This window comes from Colletotrichum acutatum (assembly GCF_030867785.1).
Source record: "Colletotrichum acutatum strain CBS 112980 chromosome Unknown BDZ83scaffold_146, whole genome shotgun sequence".
Lineage (NCBI taxonomy): Eukaryota > Fungi > Ascomycota > Sordariomycetes > Glomerellales > Glomerellaceae > Colletotrichum > Colletotrichum acutatum.
The window spans coordinates 25306-38382 of NW_026849140.1; the positions used below are offsets into that span (position 1 = coordinate 25306).

Consider the following 13077-nt stretch of genomic DNA (forward strand, 5'->3'; position numbering starts at 1 on the left):
CCCACCGCGCCATGCTCGATCAGGTCCCCTCAATGCCACATGGCCAGTGTCATGTCTCAGAGGGCTTTTGGTTATCCGTACAGTGTGGGTGGCTGACCTGCAGGTTCCACCGAGGTTATTGTTTCACGCCTCGTCCACCAATCTGCAGTGTCTGCAGTGTCCGACTGCAAAGTAACCTCGGGATATCGACATGTTTTACCGCGGGTGGATTGCAGAGACGATCTGCCAGCACGATTCAACCGACGGCAACTTCAGGACCCGCGGTTATCATCTACTGCTCTAGCGCCTCTTGATTGCGTTGCAGGCACCCAATACATCAATCACACGGCGTCGCCCTTACAGATACTCATGCATTCACTGCAAATTCCTGTCAAGCTGAGCCAAAGGAACGTCAGAGTTTCCATAGCTGTGCCGGTAAAATGGTTTCCCGGCCTGCGCCTTTGCCATACAGCCGAACATGGGATGAACAGAATTGGAAGGACAGTGTCACATTGACTTTCGATGATCATCAACACTGGACGAACGTTCAGCCTAGGAGCACCATCTCCGTCCAGATGTTGTTTCTCGAGGTGGCCTCTCCAAATTCGAACATTTGATCTGCCGAACGTTGAGACCACACCTAGTGATCATCGAAGGGCTGAAAAGGAGCCTCTTTGAGTCTTAGACGTATATATCCAAAACTAAGTTTGACCGGTGGGATAGTAGCATATCCCGACCTGGCGGATTGCCAGCCCTTTCGCTTCGAAGTTTCCGCGTAACCAACACCATTAAGGGCGGTTGGCATAACACTAAACTCCAATCCTTGACTCGCTCGAGTGAGCAAACGGCTCCCGTTCCGAGCCTCTTTCCATAGAGCGACTCTATTGCGGAAGGCTCGGCTTCTCGGAGAGCAAGGTCCTTCTTGAGGTGTGCTAGAAGCTCCGCATACGTTGCAGCAATGTGTTGAATCTACAACTCTACATACGCGTCCGCTGGCAGTTCCCGCTAGCATTTCAACCTCACTTGCCGATCCCAGTTGCCGAAGACAAATTGCTCTAGCTTTCTTGGCACTGTTGACACCCCTCGAGATTGCAACTCGACGGGCCTCATTGGCTCTCCTGAACCACTCACGCTGGGATCTTAACCTGGGCACGTGGAGCCTCCGACAAGCCAAAGTGGATGTTTTCCCCAGGATTGCGGGGGCGGGCAGGGCGGAGAACCTGGGGGAATCGTCTCCAGGCGGAGTCATTTGGAGATTGAGACTCAGCAGGCAAACATTATTTGAGAACGGATGAGTTTTCAGAATGTTTGGGTATTTCTTGTTGGTGGTGTTCTCGTTGAGCTTCAAAGACCATCACGTTGATGCCATCATAGCAGCGCTGATCTCCCGCGTCGACGCTGCAATGGTCGTGTCCCGGCATCTTTGATACAACCCAGTCCACAATTGGAGGAGAAAGTGACAATCTTCTCAGGAAAAGATGCGGCCGATACAACCTCGATGATGGCGTATCCCTACCCCGCAGGCATTCCCACTTCGATGGAGCCCTAAACATGGAGGGTGCGGCAACGCCAAAGATGCAGCTCTGGTCCCCAATAGAGTGGTGCCCGGTAAATGCTTGGGATGCTTGGGGGTTGAGCTAGGGACATGGGTACGGCATTTTCTACCAGGGTGTATTTGTTGCCAACGATGTATGCGGTACCGCTGGATTTAAATAGACGACCACGATCCTCTTCTCAGTGTGTATTGGCAACTCATTCCTTGAGTATCCAGTTTGACTTTGACGACTGTAAGCCAGTATCTCAGAGATTCAAACAGAAAGCTCGAAGGAGTACTGCTTTGAGATTTCGTTACTTCGTCTGCTCTCGAGTTCGAGAAGTCATTGTCCGAACTATCTTACATCCCAACCTTCGCCATGTCTTCCACGGAGAAGGAGGTTCCCAAGGGAACCCACGTCGAGGGCACCGAGGACCATACCATCAGTGCTGCTCCTGTCCATGATAGTATCCATAACGCTGCTGGAAGGGGCCAGCTTGCCACCGACAAGTGAGTAGTGTCACATTCACTCCTAGTATCCGCCGTCCACGGGACTGATCACGACTCAACAGATATGGCCACTCCCTTGTCGAGTTCGACCCCGTAGCGGTACGAAAGTTGAGATGGAAGCTCGACTTGCACACCATTCCCACCGTTGCATTGTTGTATCTCTTCTGCTTCATCGACCGTGCCAACATTGGTCAGTCAAATCATCAAACCCCATCTTACAGCTTCATAAAACCTCTACATTTACTGACACCTCATCCACAGGTAACGCAAGAATCGCCGGCCTCGACAAGGACCTCGAACTCAAAGGCTACGACTACAACATGATACTCTCCGTCTTCTACATCTCCTACATCCTCTTTGAGATCCCCGCCACAATCGCCTGCAAAGCAATGGGCCCCGGCTGGTTCCTCCCCATCACCACCCTCCTCTTCGGCATCGTCTCCATCTGCACAGCCTTCGTCCAGGACCGCGCCGCCATCTGCGGCGTCCGCTTCCTCCTCGGCATCTTCGAGGCCGGCATGCTCCCCGGCATCGCATACTACCTCTCCAGATGGTACCAGCGCGCCGAGCTGACCTTCCGCCTGTCGCTCTACATGGTTATGGCACCCCTCGCGGGAGCCTTCGGCGGCCTCCTCGCCTCCGCAATCCTCACCCTCGACTCCTTTGGCAGTCTGCACCGCTGGCGCATGATCTTTGCCATCGAGGGCATCGTCACCGTTGTCCTGGCCATCATCTCTTTCTGGACCCTCACCGACAGACCCGAGACGGCAAAGTGGTTGACGCAAGAGGAGAAGGACCTCTGCGTCGCCCGCGTCAAGTCAGAGCGCGTCGGCGCGACGGAGGTGATTGACAAGATCGACAAGACGAAGCTTAAGCGCGGCATGCTCAACCCCGTCACCCTCGAGATCGCCATCATCTTCTTCTTCAACAACATCACCGTCCAAGGCCTGGCCTTCTTCCTCCCCACTATCGTCAGCAACATTTACCCGACCTTTTCGACCGTCCAGAAGCAGCTGTACAGCGTGCCGCCCTACGTCGTTGGTGCCTTCTTCACGGTGGCGTTCCCGGGGTTGAGTTGGTACCTTGACAGAAGGCAAGTTCTCATTGCCATGAGCGCGCCGATGGTCATGGCGGGATACATCATGTTCCTCGCGTCCAAAGTCGCTCGCGTACGCTACGGAGCGACGTTCCTCATTGCCAGTTCGGCTATGGTGATGGGCCCCATGTCCAACGCTCACATCAGCGCCAATGTCGTTAGTGATACGGCGCGAAGCAGTGCCATCGGTCTCAACGTAAGTTAAAAACCTCTCCCTCTTCGTCTCTCTTTAGTACATCGAGTCATTGTGAGGAAGCCGGAGGCTAACACTTGAATATACAGGTCATGTTTGGCAACGTGGGCGGTCTCGTATCAACATGGTCCTACCTCTCCTGGGACGCGCCCGATTTCCATATCGGCAACGGTCTCAACCTCGGCGCGGCGAGCATGATTTTGATCGTGGCGACCTCGGCGTGGTTCTGGATGAAGTGGGATAACAAGCGCCGCGACGATCGAAGCATTGAGGAGGAGCTTGCGGGCTACACGGAGCAGGAGGTTCGGGATTTGGATTGGAAGCACCCTGCTTTCCGGTGGAGGACGTAGATTTCCATCATTTCGGAGGCCCTGAGTTCGGAATGATTGTAAGATGGCTTGCTCGCGGCTCGATATGTGTCCGTAGAGGGAAGTCAGCTTTCGAAATGCCATATGAATTATGATTATGAAAGGATACTTTGCTTCTTTATCGCGATATGACCACGTAGCGTTAGCTTCTGGCCCTCCTTCAGCTTGTTGTCTTGACTTCCGAGCCTAGAATCATTGTCCTGAGAGGTAGCTTAGGGTATAATACAGCAAGATGATTGGCCGATGGATTCTGTTCTTGTTCGGCTCTTGTCCTTGAGTTCTTGACTTCCTAGCCCCTATCCTGATCATCGAGAAGATTTGCTTTGCCCTCTTACCGAACTGCTTTCCTACCGACGTGTCTACCAACGAAATAGATTCGAAATGGTTCGGCGTTGAGGCTGTCTGTACTTGGTATTCCTTTACAAACAAGGACGACTGTAGGTGATCGGGTGAGAGGAAACGACAAATACAGAGAAACAACAATGAGGCGACCGATCGAGAAATCGAGCTTGGATCCCGAAATAGACAGGAGATTTCACTGTCTGGTCGGGGCCTCTATAGCCCAATCAACCCCTCGGCCATACGGCCTAGGTACTTGTTATTACGATCTGGTGATGATTCATCGGCTATGGAACCTCGCAGGCGGTCGCCAGGGACCTAATGCCCGAGCGAGTATTTGAAGTGCCACGCCACACAATGGCACCGCAAGTAGCTCAAGGTGCAAGCAGATTGAAGCGGTATAGTATAGGTAATGAGTAGCACCTCGATAGCGAGTTGATCGGAACGAAAACCACGTTAGGGGGAATTGGCTACGTGGAACACATGGGTAGGATGGATCGCATCATCTTGCAGTAGTAGAGCAGTCGCCTAATCCCATGCTTGCCGTAGTGCAACGCGAGGTTGTCAACTAAGGTTTGATATGCCAGATTAAGCATTTTCCGAACGAACTTGTAGTCATAGGTAATGGCTCGAAGCATCCCATCGGGTGCTGAAGATACATACGTCCCCAGGGCTCTCTTTCGCGGCGTCATATTTGAATCTGCCCATTGCCGCCGCACTGTTCAACTTGCCACGAGACAACGTCTGGTCTTGTACAAGTACAAAAGTAGGTACTACAGATACATATGACTCTTTGAGGGTCTCTGACTTAGATCAACCAAGTCATTTTTTGTCTTCCACTTACTTCAGCCCTCAGTACTGTCTTGCAACTTGCTCTCGACTTCATTGCAATTGTAGAAAATAAGTTAAAGAGGCTGATCAACGCGTAGTTTGCTTTCACCCAAGCTGATTACTCACATCTACTCATTGCAAGCATTCGGCGCATATTTGGAGAGTAAAGCGGGCACTCAACAAGCCAAGCGCAATTCTCTGCCTAAGCCGAAAGTCTTCACTGCTTGTAAACACGCTGTTAAGGCCTTCTATCTGTCGCATGCTTCAGAGAAAGACGTCCCTCGATCAAATGCAATTCCCACATGTCGCTTTAATTCTCATCTCATCAAGCTGCTACGCTCGACGGCTAGCCCCGCCATCACTGCCGTCACGAGGAAGCGTATGGTAAACATCGAGACTAGGCAGTCATGTGAAAAACGAATCTGGCTATTCCACACTCAACTGAGTCACACAGCGATTCGACGATTGATCGCAATCATGGAATGCCAAGATGTCCGGTCCTCGTCAACTCATCAATCAGGAGCTTTCCAACCACAGGCTCGGGACTCTCAGGGGTCGCTTGACTTGCCACACTGCGGACAATACATCTCGCATTTGAAATTGACTTTGACAGAAACCTCTACTCCTACCGGCATTGAAATCAGGACATGCCCGTCTACTTTTACTTTGAATCGAATGGGCGGCTCGCGGGACAGGCCGGACCTTCGCCAGGCACACGTCCATAGCACGCACCAACGCAGACCAACTGGCTCCAATCAAACGATGAGATCCCTGTCCCGCGGGGATTTGTGCCTGAGATACCCGAACTCCGAGCTCCCCGTTCCCCGCACCGCAGATGCAAGTCGCGGATCCGAAAGGGATCTGAGACTGGTAGCGATTGGCTCACATCCGGAACATCTTTTCTCTTCGCTTTGTTGTTGGCGGACTTTTTAACAACCTTTTAGCCGTCGTTGATCTTATCTTGCGGCTGATTTGACCGCATTGTCCATCCCAAAAATCGGAAAGTCTGTCAACTCACTAGTTCGGAATGTGGGCTGTTCTCATTAGTTGGAGGAATCCCAGTCCTGCGGTTGCACCGTTGCTGTCAAACATGCAGAGAGAGGTGAAGATGGATATAAGATACGCCTGATTGAGTCAACTTCTGGCAGATTGAACTCTTTACTTCGCGATGCTGAGGAATCCTAGCATCAAGAGGTCAATCTCCCAGATCCCCTACGCTAACGCAGGGGAAATGCCCTACAACGGGGTCTTTAGGTTTGCCCCTGGCTGCAACGTTTAGGACATCTCGTTCAGGCTGCCCTGTCGAGTCGCATTTGACAACGCCCCCGCTGACTGGCGAGACCTCAGGCAACTGGATACTTCACACTCGAGACATCACTCTTGAAGACAACCTTTCCCGTTATGCAATCTTCAGACGAAAAGGCTGGGAAAGTGGCCTGCTGCTACCCTCCCTTCTGATTCCTCCGCTTAGCCGTCATAGGGTGCGGAATCCCCACAAGCTTGAGCTTATTGTCGAAGCCCGTCGCCTCGTTTTCCTCGCTTGTCACTTTCATTCATCCAGCGAGTGGCCAGTCTCGTAGAGTTTGGCAGACCTGGATATCACTCACAATTTGTTTTGAACTTCCGTCTTAGCATTGTTTACCCGCCCTGGCTGGGAACAGTGCTTTCGTCTCACAGGCCTCATTTCGACCGTGGTGTGCTCACTTATTTTGCTGGGTGATCGGTAACAATGGTTCCGCCGGCGCTTTCACGTCAGCACAGCCCGGCCGAGTCAGGCATCACTTATGATGGGCTATAACATAGCGTGAATGCCACCTCTAGTATCACGCGCGCTTACACTTGTCGCGTCTGCCAGTCATGCTGTTTCGTACCCGTGTCTCTGGTTCAATCGCTTGCAACCAACTTGGCAATCGGGATCGGCCTTTTGCCAAGATGCGCCGAGAAAACTGTTCGCGCATCATGCTGGGCACGCAAATCCTGGGCACTTGAAGACATCATGGTTTCATTGGCGTGCGAAGGAACATAATATTCACTCTTTTAATGAATACTTGGCATATCTAAGCAGTGCCCGTGTCAAGATGGCGTGATGGAACATGATGCACCGAACAGACTGTATATCCTGATCGGACAACCCCCGAATTGAAGATATTCTGCTCAATCATAGCGCGGAACGTGTGATTTATCGACCCTGGAAACAGGAGCGAACCTCACAGGAGCCCACGATGGCGCGCAGAAGATCCAGGAAACGGGCTTCATCCCGCAAACCCGACGGCGTAGGGGCATCTCAACGGGAGCCAAAATAAATGGGATAAGCCACGCGAAGGTCTGCTGAAATCCGAGGAAACGTTTTCCCATGTGTCCCATGTGGGAGGCCGAGGAGAGGTTGCGAGGTGGGCGCGAATCGGAGGGGGCAACAGCCGAATCCCAAGGCCCGCTAGAGTGCTTCACAAGTCGCTCTGAGCACACATGTTAGGCAACTGACCGATCCATTCATACTTGGCGCTAACAAGGCCTGCGGCAATGGCTGGCCTTTTTCAGTTGTCCGTGTGCTGTAGGAGCTGGACCAAGTAAACCAGGATGCGAACCCCATTGTCTTGTCTTTTCGAGTGCGAAAGAGACAAGGAGCGCTGCACGAAACGAATTAGACCGCCGACCTGCAGTTCTTGAGGACGGGTGTCTGAACTGCCATCCGTTCCTTTTTGGACAGGATGGTGCCACTATTTGGATTTCCATTTGTGTGTAGCATTTCTTAACGACGGGAGATGACTAACCCAAAGCTTAGCCTATTGTAGCTGCGGACAAGTCCTTTAAGCTTTTCGGGAGCATGGCTGTTTTGAGTAAGGAGATTTTTGGGCAGAAGAAACGTCCATCAGACGAGTCATGGATGTAGCCATGTTGCAAGCCGGCACGAGTAACCATGTGGCCAAAGATGCCCCAAGAAAACGGTCGAGAAAGGGATCAAAAGACCAGGCGAGGCGGGAAGGGATGGGCACCATTTCCAAAGAGAGTTCGAAGTCCGAGACGTGAAGTTGTGACGTCTGGTAGGGTGCCGTCGGCGGCTCTTTTCAAGCAAACCATGGCCCCTCAACATGTTCGGACTCCCTTCTCTGCCCTACTGAATCGCGGCCAGGGGAAGGGGGAAAAGATGAGCTGCCGACAGGGAGACGAGGATGTGATTCGTGGGCTGTGTGGCTACTCTGATACCCTGCACCTCAATGCATCGTCTGTGCAGATGGACAATCAGGGAAATCCTTCCTTCGTCCCAACGTTATCAAGGTTCGAAACAAGCAGCACAGCGACTCGGCGACCGCCCCAAAACACTCTAGAAAGTCTATCATCCGGAAGTTTCAACCTCCATTGCTGGCCCGCCTTCGTGCTTCCTGTTGGATAGCCCCCTCCGCCGGGGCCTCATCTCATGATTTTGCTTCGTGAAGTTGGGGCCGGCCTAGATAGTGTGCGTCTCGCCGTTCGGACTTATAAGACCAGATGCCCGCCCGGCCTTTTCTCCAGTTACCTATTGCCTCTGCACTGGATCTGGATTCGGACAATAGGACAACATCGTCAATAGCACTAAACGGTCATTACTCGCCCTCGGACAGGCTCCACCAACTTTAATTTAACCGTATACAATCTTTCTCGACTAATCGTAAATCACCAACCGTCAAAATGAAGGCCTACGCTGTTGTCCTGTCCCTCGCCACCCTGGCCGTTGCCCAGATGAACGGAGGTGCCGCCCCCGTTCCCCCTCCCGCCCCGGCGGCCGGAGACACCCCCGCTTGCGCCGAGGCGAAGATTCTGGCCGGTGGCATCGCCTTGAACATCGAGGTCCAGCAACAGGAGGTCAACGGTGTCAACGCCGTCATGCAGGCTCTTCAGGCCAACCCTCCCAATCCCCAGCAGTTCCAGACCGCCAAGTCCAACCTTCTCTCCTTCGTCAGCGACGGCATCCAGGTCAGACAGGCCAACCAGCTTATCGCTCCCTCCGGCAACATGGCCACCCAGGGACTCGCTGTTGTAAGTAATCGCAAGCTCTTTCAATTTGAACGTCTGGAATAACATGATGTCAAGGTTGCCAACGCCCAGCTCTCTGAGCTGCAAAAGGTTGCAGGTCTTACCGGCAACCCCGCACAAGATATGCCCGTTGTCCAGTCACTCATGATGGATTTCTCTGGTGGTATCAAGAAGAACATGGAGAACCAGCAAATGGTATGTACTTGAAATCTCACACAATCTCTAATCATAGCGCTGACTCACCTCCTCAGGCCGTACAAGGCGCTTGCTAGAGAACTCCAGTTCGATTGATCGACATATTGGGAAGCGATGGTGCACGGGGGGCGGCTTATGGGCAACGGCGTTTAGCGGCTTTGTCCCACTTACTTCTTTAATCATCTAAATCATGGGAGCTGGGCGGTCGAGACTTGGGCGAAGTTGATCCTCGCCAGGCCTTCTTTTGGGACGAGTTTGCCTCTCATTAGGTTTACTTGAATACCAGTCATCCGACAACTTTCTTAGTTGCACATCTTTCAGCTGGATCCAGGCCGCTGTTTCTTATTAGAATAAGACCACTTGCTGACGAGCACCAAAAACATGGTCTCATGACGTTTGATCGTGATCGAGTCGCCGTGAGTACGCGATTATGAGAATCTGCACTTATAATCAGGTGGTAACACCATCGGGTACTACTATATAGAACGTTGATCGCCGGGCGACTGAAGCAATTAGAAACCATCGTACATCATAATAGCGGCGGTAACCCCCCGGTGCATAAATTGAAAGCACAATTCTTTCCTCAACTACTAATCATATTACTGCCCGCAAGCTGCATTTCTAACCAAACAATATTCCAACAGCCTTGCTGCCTCGATTCATATACTCCGATAAGTAGCAGTACGTAACACCCACAAGAGAAAGAGACATGAGGTAATGGAGACTACAGAAATACATACTTCATACCGGTCTCCATCGCTTTGAAGCCGACGTCTCTCCTGCGCGTCCTTTCTCATCGTAGGATACAGTGACTACATCAGTACGAACGATTCTGCCATCATCAGGCTGGCTGGATTGACTGCCAATAGACGCAGCTGTTTGATCTCGCGATCTGCCTTCCCTGGAAACAATGTTCTCTTGACTGTCCCCTTCAACAATGGTGAATCCGAGATCGTCTCTAGGCTTTGATCTCGTCTTGCGTTGGCCTAGCTCATATTCGTAGTTTCCGTACACGCGTGAGGGCCGATAGTTACTCGGTGCTGATCCCGTATTGTTGTCGGAGGATTTTGCTGTTGGCCTGGATGCTCTTGCGGACGAGAAGGGATTGCGTTTGAGGATCAGCTCTAGGAGCGGATGCAAGACAGGGATGGAGCTTGCAATTATGATGGTGCTGCCTTCGATCCTGTAAACTCTAGTCAGGAGGGTTTGATCACCGCCACGGATGCGACTCTGCACAGCCGAGACGCCGACTGCAACTTACACGGTCCAAACTACTAGGTCAGGTGTCTCGTCTATAGGGAAGAAGGGACTTCAGTTAGCAGGATGGTACGACTGAACGTCTGAATGGTGGATACATGTCTTACACGAGTAATCCTCACTCGCGAGCAACGGAAGGCGTGTCGTCTTGTAGATAGCGACAACGCCTGAACTGTTGAGGAATTTCGTTAGTCACAAGTCAAGAAAAGGTGACCCATTAACACTGCTTACATTGCGCCAATGCCAAGAGCACAGGATAGTGCAACCTTCTTCTTGATTGGCATCTGAAGGCGGTAGAGAACGATGGACGGGTACACAGCAAGGTAGACATCAACGAATGCCGAAAACGCTGTAGCTCTGGTCAGTTCAAGATCGACATCTTGATCTCTTAGGACGTACTGCCTGCATAGATAGAGAAGTTGATTAGAACGTCTGTACTGAAACAGGTCCCCTCGATAGAGAAGTCCCACAAAGAGCTTGCTGGCGTGCACCGTCCTATCAAAAGCCCGACCGTCACGAAAAGTGTCAACTGACACCATATTCCCATCCACCACAAAAACCACTTATGGTACACCTCAGGGTTCATTAGTCGTGTCAAAAGTGATACTACTGCTAGTTTAGGTAGTCCGAAAGACATGATGCCTGGGCATTGGGCAGCAGTCGTCCATAGCATAACATCTTGTTGTTGCTCCAAGGTGAGCAGCTCGAGGTGTTTGCCAATACCGGAGTATACTGCAAGTGTCGAGAGCGAAGTGGAAATGTAACCACACACCTGCTATTGTCAGGAAGCGTTTGAAAGGGCGGTGTGAGGAGAATTGTAGAGCTTACAAGCCCTGCAATAACAAAATAGTCATCGCTGTGGAACTTTCTCATGATCTTCCACCTGACTACCACTCTGCCAAGGACAAATATTGTGCTCAGAGCGGTGAAGATCCAGCAAACTGTAATGATACCTGGGCCTTTGTCCTGGGCCTTCCAAGCCTCGGAACCTTTCTCTGGACTCGACATGGTAGGTTGTATTTCAGGAATGTGCGGTGAAGACGTCGGCGTATACTAAACAAAGAACGTGGAAAACTGGCACGAACCATGGAACACAAGTGTGTCTCAAATATTTGGAAAGCAGACTGCGGGACTGCCTGAGTTTATCATGAGGAGCTTCCTGCGGTGGCGTATCTAGAGCCTGGCTGGGAGAACAGCTTCGATTCCGCCCTGCAATGGATCGATTTACTCTCCACGTCACATCGCAAACATGAAAGAACTTGAAGGATACCTAAGTGCCGGTTCAAGACTTCAGAGGAAGTGACGGAGATTGGTTGCCGCCCTCGTCTTGCAAGGGACGGCTTAAGGGTATTTGAATTGCGAGTGAAAGGTGAGGGTGTCGGATGATGACCGATGATTGGAGAGAATATACAGCCCCTGCCAGATTCGCATTCGGTTTTCATGCTTCACATTTATCTTCATTGTTGAATGTATTATACTAGTCCACATTTGGCCGAGTCATCAGCCCGAGCAAACCAACACGATTGCCAAACAGCCTGAAGAGATCAAGTGCATGTCATAAAGGATTTTGACAGGGATAGATGGCAAACATTATGGATAGGCAGATTATCCCGTTTAAATGGCCAAACATACGAAAATTTTACTCGGCTTGTCAAAGGAAATCCCCAGCTTCTGTACTTACTCGCTAACAGAGCATCGGGGTGAGTTCTGATGGCATGCTGTCCATGGGTAAACAGGGGTGGAGGCAAAAGTGTTGGCAAGGGCACATGATTGAATGAGCTTATGATTGTGCCGACTACCCGGAGTATGATAATTCATGATTCCCAGTAAGAGTCTTAAGATCCTAATATTATCTCGAAAAAGCCCGTGATTTCAATCTAAGACTATCCTCAGGACATCCAGGAGGCACCAAGCTACATCAGAGGTGTTTTACGCAGCTGGCTCGGGGGAAATATTCCATGCAGAAGCGAAAATGAAATGAATGAAGGAAGAGAAGCAGAACGTGTTGGATAAAGCAGCAAATTGAACTTTTCCATCCTATAGACATAAATAGGGAAATGAGGAAGTAGAAACAGGAACAGATAAATGAGCCGGATGTGAGCCGAGTCGCGTCCAGGACTGGAGCAACAGATCTGCCCGTCAACAAAATTTGGCGGTAATCAATGTCTCGACAACTCGGATTGGCCTCATGCGGAACATAGACTGCCTAGGCACTGACTGATCAAGAGCTGCAGCCAAGATTGCTCGAAGCCAATCGGATGCCCACCCCTGAGCCGATTCCTTTGTCCTCTCTACCGAGATACATTGGTATGAAAGCCGTTGAACTGCCACTGATGCATGTTGGTGACTATTATTACCAGAGTTGGAGGTCACTGCATTGCTACTGGACATACTGGCTTGAACAAATGATGTGTGTTTGCCTGCTCAAAGACCACGGGCAATGTGCCCAACTTACCCGGGCCAACAGGATATGTTCCCCCTCAAAATGTTACGTGAACTATGCAGGCACAGTGAGATTTTTTGTAATCAGGGAATCTTGTTCATACCAGTTGCAGTACAAAAAAGGTCTATCTGCGGGGCTTTCGCTTCTCTGGCATCTTCATTGGGCCCATCCTCGAGCTTGGTCCTTAAGAGCGTACAACATGATAACCGCACAATCAAGACCGTTCTGGTTTGTGATATATTCTGTTCATCTGAACTGATAGGCACGAGGGGAATTGGATGAGTTTCCGAGTTGATCGACTTACGTGTGGCCCACCTCCAA

At 51.1% G+C, this 13077-nt stretch overlaps 3 protein-coding genes across 3 annotated transcripts; 2 read left to right on the plus strand and 1 right to left on the minus strand.

Moving 5' to 3' along the window:
• The first annotated feature begins 1565 nt into the window (after positions 1 to 1565).
• BDZ83DRAFT_710098 (major facilitator superfamily transporter) lies at positions 1566 to 3871 on the plus strand. Its single transcript, XM_060511583.1, has 4 exons — positions 1566 to 2023; positions 2086 to 2213; positions 2285 to 3315; positions 3402 to 3871. Exons 1-4 carry the CDS (start codon positions 1893 to 1895, stop codon positions 3660 to 3662), a joined length of 1551 nt encoding a protein of 516 aa, XP_060359446.1. The 5' UTR covers positions 1566 to 1892; the 3' UTR covers positions 3663 to 3871.
• Positions 3872 to 8516: 4645 nt separating this feature from the next.
• BDZ83DRAFT_757013 (uncharacterized protein) lies at positions 8517 to 9133 on the plus strand (the record flags this gene model as incomplete). Its single annotated transcript, XM_060514835.1, has 3 exons — positions 8517 to 8864; positions 8919 to 9056; positions 9113 to 9133. 3 exons carry the CDS (start codon positions 8517 to 8519, stop codon positions 9131 to 9133), a joined length of 507 nt encoding a protein of 168 aa, XP_060359447.1.
• A 664-nt stretch (positions 9134 to 9797) lies between these two features.
• On the minus strand, positions 9798 to 11321 carry BDZ83DRAFT_590001 (uncharacterized protein; the record flags this gene model as incomplete). The annotated part of the gene is made up of 6 exons (XM_060506289.1): positions 9798 to 10239; positions 10318 to 10348; positions 10421 to 10485; positions 10545 to 10662; positions 10713 to 11088; positions 11142 to 11321. The coding sequence occupies 6 exons, from the start codon at positions 11319 to 11321 to the stop codon at positions 9798 to 9800; spliced, it is 1212 nt and encodes a 403-aa protein (XP_060359448.1).
• Between the last annotated feature and the right edge of the window lie 1756 nt (positions 11322 to 13077).

Excerpts from the sequence above, each read along its gene's own strand:
- BDZ83DRAFT_710098 (XM_060511583.1), top strand. The coding sequence starts at position 1,893 with ATGTCTTCCACGGAGAAGGAGGTTCCCAAGGGAACCCACGTCGAGGGC. Across the intron at positions 2,024-2,085 it reads GGCCAGCTTGCCACCGACAA|ATATGGCCACTCCCTTGTCG; the intron begins GTGAGTAGTGTC and ends ACGACTCAACAG. Across the intron at positions 2,214-2,284 it reads CATCGACCGTGCCAACATTG|GTAACGCAAGAATCGCCGGC; the intron begins GTCAGTCAAATC and ends CCTCATCCACAG.